A 16,880-nucleotide genomic window follows, 5' to 3' on the forward strand; every position below is an offset into this window, starting at 1 on the left:
ATACATAGCATAAATTTATACAGTGCTCTCAAAATGCTTGTACAACAGTATTCACAGCAACACCATTTATAGTAGGTCAAAAAAAGTAATCTATAAAATTTTTTGAATAATAGAATAGCAAAATGTGACAATGGAGAACGGACATCTGCACTCCTATGTTTCTCGCATCGCTATCCACAGTAACCAAAATCTGGAAACAATAACTGTCCAAGAACAAATGACTGGATAAGGAAACTATGGTACATATACACAATGGAATATTAATGGGCCTTTACAAAAGATAAAATCATGCAAGTTGATGCTATATGAATGGGGCTGGAGAGCATCATGCTGAGTGAAGTTAGAGGGAGAGACACACACTGAATGATCTCTCCCATATGTGGAATATAAATAAACATAGCAGAGGAATAACATATATCCAAAGGCAGTTGATACTGGTCTTTAGTAGGAGGCTTGCCTCTTACTGTAAGGTGGGAAGATAGGACAAGGAAGGGAACACTACAATTATGTCATGATGAAATCTATCAGCAACTACTATGAACTATATTGCCAAAGCTTTTGAAAAGTATCCCATAAACACAGGAGGGTGGATGGGAGGGAAATGTGGTGGGGCCCGCAGATGGGGGAAGTGGACAGCTGGTGAAGGGATTGGTGTTGAAATATTGTATGCCTGAAACCCAGTCATGAATAATTTTGTACTTCATGGTGACTAACATTTTTTAAAGTGTGATATTTCAATGGAATAGTATATGTAAATTAAGATGAACTATCTATAAATCTAGTCAATAATATAAATGCATCCCATAAAATACTGAGAAAAATAAATTATATACCAAAGAATATGTACTGTATTATTCCAACTAACCTTCCTAAAAACAAGGACTAGGGTGATAGCTCAAAGGGTTGAATGTATATTTCATATATATACACATATATTTCAGGCAGAAGCCCTGAGTTTGATTCCCAGCACCAAATGATCCCCGAGAGCTAAGAGAGCCTCCAATGTTCTCACTACGATTAGCCTTCCAATACAGAGTGGGATCCTCCAAAGTAACTCAAATCAAGAGTTTTACCATTAAAACCTATTGTGTTCAGACAATAGTTACTTTTGATTGGATGTAGGGATTCTTTTAAAAAAATTCTGAGATGGTCATAATTTTTGCCTGAGTCTAAATGCTAAGCATGTTTGTGAAGATTCAGTAGACTACATTATACTGTATGTGTATTTTACTTCATGAATTATGAAAATAAATGCTATGGCAAAGGATGCAATTCTTAAAATTTTGCAAAGAGGTAAGGAAGTAATTACTGAGGTCAAGATAATGATTATTGTTGAGAAAAGTAGAAGACTATAATGAGTCAGAGGGGTAAAGGGGTCCATAGTGTGGCAGGAAAGAGTAATCTGGAGATACTTTCAGTATAGAATTTACTCTCGATTTTATTATGAGAATATTTACTTTAGGGTCGTCATCGGAGAGGCAGTACAGTAGGTAGGGCACTTGCCTTGCATGTGGCCAATCTGATCTAGATGTTTTTCAACCCATAAGTTTCCTGGATCATGAGAGATCTCTGATCTCTGATTTCTGAGTAAGCCCTGAATACTGATAAGTGTGGTCGCCCCTATCTTTATTTTGCTTTATACTGTATACTATGTGGTCTTATACTAATTACATTTTTTTTTATTTTTGGATCACACCCAGAGGTGCTCAGGGGTTACTTCTGGCTCTATGCTCAGTAATCGCTCCTGGCAGGCTCAGGGGACAATATGGGATGCTGGGATTCGAACCACCGACCTTCTGCATGAAAGGCAAACAACGCCTTACCTCCATGCTATCTCTCCAGCCTCATAATTACATTTCTATATGTGTTCAATTTCATATAGAAGGTTAAAATTTAGTCACAAAGTATAAACCAAAAATAGGTAATAGGTTGAAATGTTTATTAATGAATCGCTAAGTGGAAAATAGTACTTTATTTGAAAAATCATGCATAGAATATTAAATACACCTGAAAAAATTTTAAATTATTTTCGATATTATTTCTCAATATGTATTACTTGTATAAAGCATTTTGTAATTTTCCATGTTAATCTTGTTTTCAAAACATTATACTTGTCTTTTTTTTTTCTGCTATTCTGTTTTCTAAGACCTTTTATTCAGGAATTCCATCTTTTTTTATTTTTACTTAATTCACTTTAAAAATCATTTTCTCCAGGTGTATGATATGCAGGGAGTGGATGTTACCCCGAGACCTCTGTTCCATCCAGATCCAGCTGCTGCAGCAAAGCCAAATAAACTACTGACTTCACAGGAAGGATCATTTACATCCGAATTTATCTCTTCCTATATTCTATTTCAGAATACAATGTATCCTAGTATGTTCGGGCAGTTTACAAGGTAGGGTAGACTGTTCCTTGTGGATGTAACTTTTATGTTGATGTCTTCTGCCTACTAAGTTGTCTGTTCTCATGTCTTCATGTACCATCTCTATGTGCTTTTTGTGTTTTAATTAGTTGTAGAGCTTTGCATGTCTCATGAGTTGCCCTCTATGGAAACGAAAATATTTCTGAGGCAATACTTACATTTACTAAAGATGTCTTGAGGAATGAAAGGCTAGAAGCTAGCATCATATAACTAACCATATATTTATTTGGTTTCATTGATACTTTGTTGTATAGGAAGAATTGTCTTTTCTTACTAACATCTCTATTTACCATGTGAATTTCTATTCTCTTAGGGTTTCTTTCCAGTTTATATATGTATATATATATGTGAAATCTTGTATTTTATTATATATAATTGATGCTATAATAATGCTTACAGGAGTTTAGTCTTTGTAATTATATAAAAAAAGGATAACCTAAAACAGTCTAAAGATTATAAGGCTATTATTGGCTGCATAAATTTTAGTGTGATTAGTGCAAAATTCTGAATGTTAATTAAGCATAAAACTTTATTTATGAGAAGGAGCTAGGATGGTAGTACAGCAGGTAGAATTCTTGCCTTGCACGCAGCCAAACTGGGTTTTATCCCTGGCATCCCATATGGTTCCCCAGCTACTCAGGAGTGATTCCGGAGTACAAAGCCAGGAAAGAGTAAGCCCTGAGCATTGCCAGGCGTGCCTCAAATACAAAACAAGCAAACCAAAGGACTTCAGGAGAAAATGTGTTGTACTGGAGTCTGTCTTCAAATTTGCTTATAGAGGGATATGCAGGGGTTATCTGCCATGCAAGAATATTCTAAGCAGGGGTTCTCAAACTTTTTAAACAGGGGGCCAGTTCACTGTCCCTCAGACCATTGGAGGGTCTGACTGTAGTTAAAACAAAACTTAAGAACGAATTCTTATGCACACTGCATATATCTTATTTTGCAATGAAGAAACAAAACAGATACAAATAGAATATGTGGCCCGCGGGCCATAGTTTGAGGACCACTGTTAAAGAATTCAACTGATCCTTTTGAAGAGCAGTTGAGATTGTAAATAGAAAGGAAAAATTGTACATGGTATTGTGGAATAATCTTTTTTGGGGATTGTTTTTTTAACTCATTTTTTTGTTGTTTTTTTGGGGCCACACTCTGTGACGTTCAGGGGTTATTCCTGCTATGTGCTCAGAAATCGTTCCTGGCTTGGGAGACCTAGGATGCAGGGGGATCGAATCGCGGTTTGTCCTAGGTCAGCCGCGGGCAAGGCAAACGTCCTACAGCTGCACCACCACTCCAGCCCCTGGAATAATCTTAAATTGCTATACTTAAGAAAAATTTTTGTAATCATCAGCAGATTTATTTTCCACTACCCAAATAGATTTTCTTTCAATTAAATCTCTAAAGTTAGCAGGTCAGAGAGACAGAATGCATGGCACTTGACTTGCATATGGATAACCTGGGTACAGATCCCAGAACCCAAAACCCAAAACAAAAACAAAGAAAAAAGGAAGGAGGGAAGGGAAAGAAGGAAGGATGGGAGGGAGGGAAGAAAGGAAGAAAGGAAAAGAGGAAAGGAAGGAAGAAAGGAAGAAGGAAGGAAGGAAGGAAGGAAGGAAGGAAGGAAGGAAGGAAGGAAGGAAGGAAGGAAGGAAGGAAGGAAGGAAGGAAGGAAGGAAGGAGGAAGGAAAAAGGAAGGAAAGGTAGGAAGGGAGGTATGTAAGAAGGGAGGGAAGTTATAAAGAAAGAATAGAAGGAAGGAAGGGAGGAAGAAAAGTAAGGAAGAAAAAAGAGAAGGAAGGAGGAAAGACTGGAAGGAAGGGAGGGAGGGAGAGAGGGAAGAAAAAAAGAAGAACCTAGCCCTTATATCCTACTAGCCCTCCCAAGAGTGATCCTTGAGCACAGAGTCAGGAGGTCAGGAGTAAGCCCTGACCACTGCCACCACAATGCCCATTAGGAAGCTGGTGTAAAATAAGGTTTACAGAATAAAGGTGTGTATGTGTTTGTGTGTGTGTGTATGTGTGTGTGTGTGTGTGTGTGCGTGCGTGCGTGCGTGTGTGCGTGTGTACCTAGCAATGCTATGGTTTTACTCCTGGTTTGGGGGGAACCATATGGGTTGCTCAGGATGGAACCTGGTTTGCCACATGAAATGCAAGTTCCTTCCCTATTTCAGCCCATAGAATGATGTTTTAAAGAGAGCTCCACAGATTGAGGAGTTTTTTTTTTTTTTTTTTAAGTAAAAAGGGAGGAAAGAAGGAATTTTACTAGAAATTGAGAATCTTAGTAGGTAGGTAGGTTGTATTTTGTATTTCTGTCCTAAATTTCTGGGAATCCATTAAGGACTCTCAGCATAGACTTGACATGTTCTATCTCTAAAATGTATTTAATGTGATTTAAGTTGAATAGAGCATTAGAAATTGGTATAAAGAGGTAGCTCAAAAGGAAGACCAGAAGCATTCTTTGCACACAGAAGCCCTAGTTTTGTATGATCCCCCAGAACTTCAGGTATCTACTCATCTCACCAAAAAAGAGAAAAGAACATTAAGTGACTGGAGCATATAACAGCAAATTGGGCACTTGCCTTGCATGTGGCAAACCCAGGTTCAATGCCCGTTTTTGTCTCCTGAGCCAGTCAAGAGTTATTTCTTGAGCACAGTACCAGCAGCACCTTTTGGATGTGGCCTAAAAACCAAAAAACAACATTAAAATTAACTCAAGGTTTAACTTGTTTTGTTTATTCACTATTGCTTATGTGATTATAGTATTTGGTTTAGCAATCTGATCATGTATTAATTTGTATATTTAATTGCTTCACAAATATATAGAATAAAAGAATAATGTAACTTGATGTTTGTTGTTAAAGATCAATTTTAGGAAGCAGTTCAAAGTCAAGTGTATCAACTATTGAATCAGATGACCTAGAAGAACCATCCTTCAAACGGGACAGAAAGCCTAGTAGTTATACAGGTAATAAAAAAATAGGATAACTTCATTGGTAGACACCTGCTAAGGCATAGAAATCAAGACATCTCAATAGCAATATGCATATCCAATGGCCAGATAGTAATTTTAGGAAAATTTCTTGAAATGTATAAGAAATGTAAAATGGAGAAAAAATGACAATATAAATGAAAATCAACATGCTCAATAAATAAGCAGAAAAGCGATAGGAGTGAGTGAAAGGACCAACAGAGTGAGTTCTCCTATGGTCAAAGGTGAACTAATGTTAGTGATAAAATGAGTCATGGAATATGGGATTCTAGCCCAAGGTACAATGTAAACAACCAGGAATCCATTATTATATAAATATGTGACTGAGTAAAAGTGTGTGTGTGAAAAACAGACAAATCTGTAAAATTTCTAATAAGCTCTGTAAATATTCTTCATGAAGGTGGGCCTTAACTTCTGTCCTGTTACAGACTTTAGCACAGAGATTCCTAAAAAGAGAGTCAGAAGAGAAACCTGACAAATATGATCTCAGATCAAGTGAACATCATTAGTGGTAATTAGTGATGCAAGTACATACCTTATATATGCTAGGAAGAGAATGACATCTTCCCTCTATAGTCTTGCTCCTAGAAACCCATAATTCCTATCCAACACCAGGCAAACTCAAGTTGAAGAACTATAAAAAAAAAAAAAAAAAGACAACCCTCCCCAAAGCTCTAGGAAAGTCTGAGAACAATTTGGAGAAATTGACAAGAAACAGGAGGACTAAATGTGTCTTGGATTGAACAAAGAAAGGACAATAGAAAACCAAAGAAATTGGGATCAAGTGATTAAGTTTGGACTTTTGATGAAATAAAGTATTGACTGGTTTATAACTTAGGATATATGTACCACAGCAACATTAACAACAGGGAACATCTGGGAGGAGCATCTAGACAAATGCTTACAATATTCCTGAATATTTCCTGGATATGTAAATAACTGAGAAAAAGGCAGATGTCAGGGCAGAGGAGATAGACTCAAATGCATTTTTTTTATACTCAGGCACATGTTTGATATCTACTATGTGGTCCTCCAACCACCACCAGGAGTACCACCCAGCACTAAACTAGGTAAAATACCATAATAGCACCAATTTTATTTCTCAAGCCACATATGTACACATGTTTTAAAAGTGGCTGGGAGTAAGTAACCAATATAAGTCATATGGTTAAAAATTATTGTGGGGCCAGAGACATTGTATAGCAGGTAGAACATTTGCTTTGCATGCAGCCAAATCAAATAAATAAATAAATAAAAATAAAAAATTTAATCTCATAATAGGTGCATAAAATAATTATTTTATGCACAGATAATCTCTGGATGGCCCAGAAGACAAAAGAAAAAATAGATATCTGTCATTTGACAAAATACAAGGTATTTTGATTTGTACATAAGGCATTTATTTTTGTCTTTATATTAATTTATTTCCCAACTCATAAAATTAAAAATATTACTAGTCAAAATTGTGTTCAGTACACCTGATCTTCCAAATATTATGATTTAGACTAGCCTAATGTAACAAATGTACTCAGGGCATTTATATTAGCCTACAACTGGGCAAAATATCTAACTAACAAAGATTATTCTAGAATAAAGTGTTGAAAATATCTGACATAGATGGGTGTTTTGTAGACATGGTGGGAAACAAAAACACAAAACTTTATATTCAAAAAATGTGGGGCCAGAGAGATAGCACAGCAGTAAGACATTTGCCTTGCATTCAGCCGACCCAGGACAGACCTGGTCCCCTGAGCTTGCCAGGAGCTATTTCTGAGCACAGAGCCAGGAGTAACCTATGAGCATCACTCGTTGTGGGCCCAAAAACTAATAAATAAAACCTTTAATAAAACAAAAAAAGTTTGATTATATCATGTCTCTTACATGTCCAAATTCTGAATCATGGTTCCTAGAGAAATATTTCAAGGATCTTGAAACTTTAATCAACCTTGATGTGGTCAAAGGCTTGATGTGAACCATATGCAGCTGCATTATTTTTATGAATATTATGTGCCTTCTTCATTTGTATAGATACTTTTTTTTCTATCTTCTTATTGGTTTGGAACTACAATGAGGAGTGCTCAGGGCTCCATGGGAAATAGGCTAACTTTACACTGGCTCTGTCCTCAAGTGTCCCTTCTGGTGCAGCTCATGAAACCATGTGTGGTGTCTGGATTTGAATCAGGGTCGTGGCCACAGCTGCATGCTGGGCAAGTACCTTAACCTTTGTATTCTCTCCAGTCCTTACTTTTGTATATATTCTTTATTTTAAACTTTATTGATTCATTGATTTCTGTACCATACCCAGAGGCTCAGGGGTTACTCCTGACTCTGCACTCAGAAATCGTTCCTGGCAGGCTGGGGGCACCATATGAGATGTCAGAAATCAAACTTGGTCCCTCCCAGGTCCTCCACATGCCAAGCAAATACCCTACCACTATGCTATCTCTCCAGCCCCCCTCCCCCCACTTACTTGTATATTTAAACAGAATTTTCTTTGGAGACTTTTTAGTTACCAGGCAATATGATTAGATCAGTTGTAATTCAAATTGAAAGACAGCTAAGAAGGACATATAATGAACAAAGGGTAGTTGTTGATAAAGACTAGAGAGTAGAGTAGTATACCATGTACCCCCAAATCACGTCTTTACCAATTGTAAATTCTCTCCCAATTCTTAGGAGTTCTTACTATAAGAATTATGCCCGTGTAGTTTTGACAGATCTTATATGTCCTATTTCTTGATCATGCAAAGTTACATGTAATGTGTGATTTACAATAAGTATTTGAAATTAAAATAGAAATTAAAGTGGTTTTGATTATGTTGTGCATTTTAGACCTACGAGTTATAAGAGCAGCACCTGGAAAAATTACAAAAAAAGACTTGGAGGAGACTGTAGATATACTTCTTACAGACACGGAAACCATCATATTTTTAAACTTGCCAACAGTCGTGTTCTCTACAGTGTCTGAAGAGGCGGAAAGAGTGCTGTATGTCCAAAGTTTCATTGTCTATGTTACTTTTCTCATTTAAATTATAGAAACTTTCTTATTCTTATACAATCATGGTTGACATTAGTGGGTATGTGTCTAATCAAAGGATACATAAAGTTAAAGAGTGACCTGTTCTTTTCTTTATATAGTATGATAATAATATTCAAAGATAGTAGAGATGAAGGCCAGGAGAACCAGTCCACACTAGATTGCTTGCCACAAATAGCTGGGGAGTACAGTCATGACCAAAAAGGGACCATTATGACAATGCTAGTTGGAAATAATCACTCTAGATAAGAACTGGGTGCTGAACTTAAATAAAGTTATAAGAATGATACCCCTTCAGTATCAATAATGCAAACCACAGTGTCTAAAAGAAAAATAAATAAAAAGGAAAAGAGAATAAGAGAGAGGGGGGGAAGGGGGAATATCTGCCACAGAGGCAGGCAGGGAGGAGGGTAGGAGAAAAACTGGGGACAGTGGTGGAAAATAAGCACTGGTGAAGGGTATTCTACATTGTCTGACTGAAATTCAGTCATGAACAACCTTATTAAAAAAAAAAAGAAGTGACCCGTAATATTTTATGTGAGGTGCTCATGCTTTATGATTTTATTTTACAGGCAGAGTCCATATTATTTAAAAAGTAGGTGAACTAAAAAAAAAGTAGGTGAACTACTAAGTTAAATAACAATCTTACGAAGTCTCATTATGTCTTAATTATTTCATGTAAAAATAATTGCATAAAAACTTTTGTGCCTATATTCATCCTCTTTCATTTTGAATAGAAGCATGGTTACATATGTGAAATATGGGTAAGACATGTGCTGTCTGTCAAGCACATGTGCTGTCTGTCAATCCCTGGTCAGGATTTTGTGGTTGTTGAGAGCCCAAACTCAACAGTGCTTAGGGCTTACTGCTGTTTCTACACTCAGGGATCATACATGGCTAAGCACGGGTGGGGGAGGGGAGGATCATATGAGATGTGGGGGATTGAGCCCAGATCAGATGAGTGCAAGGCAGGTGACCTACCTTCTGTTCCATCCCTCTAGCTCTGATCAGGATTTTTATATCTAAAACTTAAGGGAATATATGGGGTAAATAACTGAATTTTCTATACTAAAGCATATTTTCTATTTCTCTTTATGAATTGAATTATTCATTTTGCTTCATTTACTTTATTTTGGGCCATACCTGGCAGTGCTAAATGCTTACTATTGAGTCTGCACTCAGGGATCACTCCTGGTAGTGCTCAGGGGACCATATGAGATGTTGGGGATCAAACCCAAGTTGGTTTCATGCAAGGCAAGCACACTACCTGCTGTACTATCATTCCACTCCCTGCTTCATGTATTTCTGTTGTTAGATGTACTCACAGGAAGGATCTTTGCATGGGCCAGAGCAATAGCACAGCAGAGCGGTAATTTGCCTTGCAAGCGGCTGACCCAGGTTCAATCCCGACATTGCACATAGTCCCCTGAGCCTGTCAGGAGTGATTTCTGAGTGCAGAGCCAAGAGTAACTCCTGAGCGCCACTGGGCCTAACCCCCCCCCCCCCCAAATAGGATCTTTGTAGCTGGAAGAATTGACTCTTCACCATTATGAAATTTGTCTTTTTATCTCTGATAATCTATATGAGAAAATATTTACATAGCAGGTAGAGTTAAAACATTATTGATGCTAAGAAAGTATCAAAATGATAGCTCATTTAGAAAAGTTCTCAAAATGTTTATACAGTTGCTGAAATTAAAGTTAACTATTAAAGTTAAATAAGACAATTGAATAGAGCTTTAATAGGTTGATATCTAGATATAGATAAGTTATAAAAATGAATCTTGAAAACAAAATAAAATGTAAAATCTGAAAAAGAAGTTTGAAAAAAGATGTTGACAATAGAACAAATGTATTTAGCATAGATCTGATCAGTTCCAAAAGAGGTCAATAAAAGATTGGAGCAAAGATCCTACTCAAAGCAAGTAGATGAGGATTTTTTCAAACTATTTTAAAAACAACATTCTTCAGAAATCAGAGTAAGTTAGCAGAAATTTACAAAAATAGGAATGGACTTAGTGCAGTATGTTAAAATGCACACTAAGCATGCACATAAACCTCTACACTATCTATGCATTAAGCCCTTCTATGTTTCTTTAAAAATTTTTTCTGGATTCTAACATTGCTTTTTGTTGCATTGCATGTTAAAGAAGATAGATAAGCCTAAGAAAAAGATACTTTGGAACTAGAAAAATAGTACAGTGGTTAAGGCCTCGTAATATGACCCACTCTGGTTCACTTCCTGACACATAGTCTCCCTGAGTATCCCTCTGGGGCCCCCAAAGCATAATATAAAGAACATAAGTGTGATGATAATTTTTTGTTATTGAGTTGCATTTACTTTGTTTTCTTATAGTCAGAAAAACAGGAATTATGAAAACCTTTGTAAAAATAGAATAGGCAATGACCTATATGTTGAAAGGATGATGCAGACTATTAATGAATCATTAAAGAACAAAGATGTTCAATGTGACAAAATCATAAAGGAAGATAAAGGTGAGTTGCATGTTCTTCTGCTTGACTGCCATCTTTTTAGCAGATGTTCTTTGAGTCTGTCACTAAATAAATGTTAAAATAAAATAATAGTAGGAGTACTTGGGACAAATCACATGGATACCATGACCTACAGCTTTCAGCATTTGACAGATAAGTTAACAAATGTAAAATACAGATAAAGAAGATTGAAGTAATGATCATTATTATTGATTTCTACGCTGTTTCCTAGAACATTTTACTTTATTTGGGGTGTGGAGGCATACTCGGTGATACTCAGGGTTTAATCCTGGCTCTGCTCCCAGGGATCATTCTTGGCAGGGGTTAAGGGCACAAAGTGCTTCAAAGAAACTATAATAGATAATTATCCAAGCAAGCGCCAAATTAAGAGAAATGTAACTTGGAGTGAGTGGGAAAACTTTGTGATTTCTTTTTTTCTTTTGATTTGGCCTCACTGCCTTCTTTCAGCATTGTGGTTATTTTATTTATTTTTTATTTTATTTTTGAGAAAATGAAAAGCTACAATATCACTAAAGTTGATATACATAGTTACCATACCTCACCACCAAGTGCCCAAGACCCTTTTCAACATCCTTATGTTCATTATCCTTATTCTTATCTTTTATTCCCATCTTTTCTAGTCTTTGGACTGCTTGGTAAGTGTAATTTTGTAATCCAAGGCCAAGGCTTAGTCATCATTCAGTACTGTTGATGCCCTTGTTATGCGTCTCTTTCACTCTTTCACTCACAGATGAGTGAAATTATTTGTTATGTCCTCTCTCTCTGATTCATTTTACTTAGCATGATATATTATCTTAAAGATAACAACAACCCACCTTCTCAATGTGAACCTAAGGCTTCAGGTTCTAGAAGGAACAGAGAAGACCTTATTCTCAAAGATTTCAGTTTGCTTTAGCTTGAAGGACTGACACAAAACACTTACCTTTTTTGTAAAGGGGAAGGAGGGTATTGGGCCACATCCAGCAGTGTTCAGGGATTGCTCCTGTCTCTAGCTCAGGGATCATGCCTGGCAACGCTTAGGGGACCATATATGGAGCAAGGGATGAACTGGTATTGGAGGTGTGCAGGACAAGCACCCTACCCATTGCCCTGTATCTTCAATATCAGCATTTACCTTTTTGTTCCTGACTTAGAACTTTCCAGCAGTAAAGCAGTAGTGCCTATTAGGTTCTTCAAAAACATTGGAACTGAGGTTACCAGAGCCTGGTGATGGAAGGGAGGGTAGGGAGGCAAGAGATGGAGGGACATTGACTCTTTGGTGTCAGGCATAGTGTGGTAACAATGCATCTATAGAATATAGAAGCATTGACACAATGTAAAACATTGCTGCCTTACAGACAAACAAAAATAATAATAACCAAACATTGGAAAATAAGTGTAAGATTTGGAATTGAGGAGGTATCATACCTGAAATCAAAGGTTACAATTTCATCTCTTCCTTCAAGCCCTTTTCTTCTCTTTCACGTCCCCATTTTCTCATATAACAAAAGTTGGACATTGACAAAATAGTTTAGAAAATCTTTAAACAATTAGCACTCATAAGTATAGCACTATATATAGACTAAAAAAACATTTGCTTTCCTAATTATTATATCCAAAATGTTTGGTTTCAGGGCTGGAGGGATAGTACAGTTGGGGAAGGCACTTGCCTTGTGCACAGCTGACCCAGATTTAATATCTGGCATCCCATACAGTTCCCTAAGCACCAGTCCTGAGTACAGAGCCAGAAGTAATCCCAGAACACTGCTGGGTATAGCTAGAAAAGCAAAACCAAGCAAAATGTTTGATTGGTTTCAAAAACAACAAAAATCTGCAAAAGATGCCTAGAGCCCATTCAAAGAAGAAATTTGCAGAAAATCTCATTGAGGAAGTACTGACATTCTTTTACTGAAAATATCTGATACCAAATGTACTAAGAAGGCTCACAAAGCAAAAGTAAGCTATTTTGGTGAATGTTCAGTGGATGCAGTGAATAGTGGTTCGTTCTGCTTTTAGTGGATGAAGGAGTTAGCATTGATTGATGGTAGTATTGAATCCACCTATCCCTACTACTTCCTTGCCTGCTGGATCCATCCACTTCTGGTAAAAGGTGTTGGTATCTTAAGTTGTGACAGTGTGTGTACTCATCACTCTCTCCCTACAGCTAGATCCACTTTTGTCTTTCATAGTTGGACACTCAATTGTTAGGCATACACATATTACAGATCATTAGTCGTCTTAGAGACTTGACCCCTTGCCATTATAACGCACACATATGCACTGATTTTTTTTTCAGTGTTTGCCTTACTGTTTGGACTACATTTACAGGTAATCTGTGTCTACTTTTAAGTAACTCTGTATCTTCTAATAGGTGGTATGTGAATATTTTATGGTAACAAAGCAACTCTACATTTTTTCTTTCTACCCTCTGCACAATTGTTGTATCTGTATATATGCATACATAAGTGGATATGCCTACATGACTAGTACTTTGTTGCTATTATTTTGGACCAACTGTTATCTGTTAGATTCTGGCTGATAAGTATATATACTAATTCTTCCTTTACACCACATATACATGTACTACATATTCTTCTGTGAAAAGCATATATTTTACAATGAAGACTATTAAAAATTTAGGTATTTATCTAAAGACTACAAAACAAGAATCACAAGAGATATATGCACCTTCATGCTCACTTCAACATTATTTGTAATAACTAAGACTTGGAAATGATCTATGTCCTATCTAAAAATGAATGGAGAAGGAAGATGTGATAAGGGTAGGGATGTAGTTCAAGTAGTAGAGCACTTGCCTGGCGTGGATGAGGCTCTGGATTTAATCCTGGCACCACAAAACAACCACAACCATGATAATGCAAGGAGATGTGAGATACATTCACTATGGCACTACTGAGCTAAGGAAAACATTAATGTTGCCATTTGCAGCAAGATGGATGAAACGAGTTTTCATGTTAAGTGAAGAGTCAGAAAGCAAAACACCATTTTATTTACACATTACATGAAGGGACTAAATGAATGAACTAAATAAGAGAAAACTAAAATTTAAGACTATTTAAGTAACTCAATAAATGATAACCAGAAGGGAAGAAACTGATGACTCAGTAGAATCAAAGGGTTCAAAGATGGATGGTGAAAGATAGTTTTAATGGAAAACTGATTGTATACACACTTGCTGCTTTAAAATGATGTATAGTTGTGATAGTTCTCAGTGTAATTATTTCTGTGACTGCACGATCCCTGTGGTGAGCTTCATGTCAGGAGCTAGACCCTCCAGTACTTCACTGTTTTGTCTCTGAGAATCATTACACAAATGTTTTTCCATTTTTCTCAAAACCCATAGATGAGTGAGACCATTCTGTGTTTATCTCTCTCCCTCTGACTTATTTCACTCAGCATAATAGATTCCATTTACATCCATATATAGGAAAATTTCATGACTTCATCTCTTCTGATGGCTGCATATTATTCCATTGTGTATATGTACCATAGTTTCTTTTTTTTTCTTTTTTTTTTCTTTTCTTTTTTTGGTTTTTGGGCCACACCCGGCGGTGCTCAGGGGTTACTCCTGGCTGTCTGCTCAGAAATAGCTCCTGGCAGGCACGGGGGACCATATGGGACACCGGGATTCGAACCAACCACCTTTGGTTCTGGTTCGGCTGCTTGCAAGGCAAACACCGCTGTGCTATCTCTACGGGCCCTGTACCATAGTTTCTTTAACCATTCATCTATTGAGGGGCATCTAGGCTGTTTCCAGAGTCTGGCTATTGTAAACAATGCTGCAATGAATATAGGTGTGAGAAAGGGATTTTTGTATTGTATTTTTGTGTTCCTAGGATATGTCCCTAGGAGTGGTATAGCTGGATCGTATGGGAGCTCAACTTCCAGCTTTTGGAGAAATCTCCATATCGCTTTCCACAAAGGTTGGACCAGACGGCATTCCCACCAGCAGTGAATAAGAGTTCCTTTCTCTCCACATCCCCGCCAGCTCTGCTTGTTCTCATTCTTTGTGATATGTGCCAATCTCTGTGGTGTTTGATGATACCTCATAGTTGTTTTGATTTGTATCTCCCTGATGATTAGTGATGTGGAGCATTTTTTTATGCCTTTTAGCCATTTGTATTTCTTTTTTGTCAAAGTGTCTGTTCATTTCTTGTCCCCATTTTTTATAGGGTTAGATGTTTTTTTCTTGTAAAGTTCTGTCAGTGCCTTGTATATTTTGGATATTAACCCCTTATCTTATGGGTATTGGGCGAATACACTGAGAACTATCATAACAAAATGTGACTGAATGAGGGAAGTGGAAAGCCTGTCTAGAGTACAGGCCTGTGTGGGGTGGGGAAGAGGGACACTTGGGATATTGGTCATGGGAATGTTGCACTGGTGAAGGTGAGGGGCTGGAGAGATAGCATGGAGGTAAAGCGTTTGCCTTGCATGCAAAAGGATGGTGGTTCGAATCCCGGCATCCCATATGGTCCCCTGAGCCTGCCAGGAGCGATTTCTGAGCGTAGAGCCAGGAGTAAACCCTGAGCACTGCCGGGTGTGACCCAAAAACCAAAAAAATAAAATAAAATAATGTATATTAATTTTGAAGAGATAGTACAGTGGGCAGTATACTTGTCTTGCAAGTTGAATCCAGATTCAACCCATGGCACCACATACGGTTCTCAAACCCTATCAAGTGTGATATGTGAGCCTGGTGCCAGGAATAAGCCTTGGGAACCACCAGATATGACCCCAAACAAAACAAGTAAAGTAAAATAACTCATAGTTAAAATATATACTACATTACTTCAATAAATATTAAAATTCTAGAACTTATATTTTTTTGTTTGTTTGTTTTTGGGCCACACCTGGTGATGCTCAGGGGTTACTACTGGCTATGCGCTCAGAAGTCGCTCCTGGCTTGGGGGACCATATGGGACGCCGGGGGATCGAACCGCGGTCCGTCCGAGGCTAGCGCAGGCAAGGCAGGCACCTTACCTTTAGCGCCACCGCCCGGCCCCCTAGAACTTATATTTTTGAAGGAAGCTCAATGAAAAGCAGTTTAGATTACACATCAATTTTATGTTCTATGCTGAGGAATAAATGTGCCACATTAACTATTTTTTTTAATTTTGGAGGTCACTCCAGCTTCTTTCAGGAATCACTTTTGGTAGTGCTCAAGGGACTCTGACAAATACCAGAGCTCGAACTCTGGTTGGCTTCCTCCTTTGCGAGGAAAGCATCCTACCCACTGTACTGTCTTTTCAGGCCCACATGACCTATTATTACAAAGCACTCTTTCAGGGGCTAAGCCTATTGGCTAGTGTTTAACCAGACTCAATCTCCAACACTATACCCTTAGGCCTTTCTCACTGAACCATGGCTGATTCACAGATGATCGCCAGGACTGGCCCTGGAACTCAGGAGCACCACTTGGAACCCTCTCCACAATTGATTTTTGAACTGGGATTCAGAGAGATAGAAAAAAATCATTTTAATTACTTTATTATTGGTATTTATTATTGTTATTTATTGGTATATTTTATTACTGATATTTATAACCTAAAACTATAAGCTTAAGTCTGAGGTAAGTTGGGGAGATAACTCAAAAGTTTGACACACATGTTTTGATCATGTGATCATCAAATCCTAAATTCAGTTCCTGGAACTATATGCACTGGATTTGGACTCCAGATTTCTTTTTTTCTTTTTCTTTCTTTTTCTTTTTCTTTTTTTTTTTTTGTTTTTATTTTGTTTGTTTGTTTTTGGGTCACATCCGGCAGCGCTCAGAGGTTACTCCTGGCTCTACACTCAGAAATTGTCCCTGGCAGGCTCGGAGGACCATATGGGATGCTGAACACCATCTTCCTGCATCCAAGGCAAACACCTTTCCTCCATGCTATCTCTCTGACCCCAGGACCCCAGATCTCTTAA

At 37.5% G+C, this 16,880-nt stretch overlaps 1 protein-coding gene across 1 annotated transcript in view; it reads left to right on the forward strand.

The window, feature by feature from the left end:
* Positions 1–16,880, forward strand: part of DNAI4 (dynein axonemal intermediate chain 4) — a 98,211-nt gene that overhangs the window by 10,807 nt on the left and 70,524 nt on the right. The window contains exons 3-6 of the mRNA XM_049775454.1: positions 2,215–2,396; positions 5,284–5,387; positions 8,244–8,397; positions 10,804–10,943. Coding sequence (XP_049631411.1) covers positions 2,215–2,396; positions 5,284–5,387; positions 8,244–8,397; positions 10,804–10,943 — 580 coding nt within the window. The remainder of the gene's footprint in view (positions 1–2,214; positions 2,397–5,283; positions 5,388–8,243; positions 8,398–10,803; positions 10,944–16,880) is intronic.

This window comes from Suncus etruscus, chromosome 6, assembly GCF_024139225.1.
Source record: "Suncus etruscus isolate mSunEtr1 chromosome 6, mSunEtr1.pri.cur, whole genome shotgun sequence".
NCBI classification, from domain to species: domain Eukaryota; kingdom Metazoa; phylum Chordata; class Mammalia; order Eulipotyphla; family Soricidae; genus Suncus; species Suncus etruscus.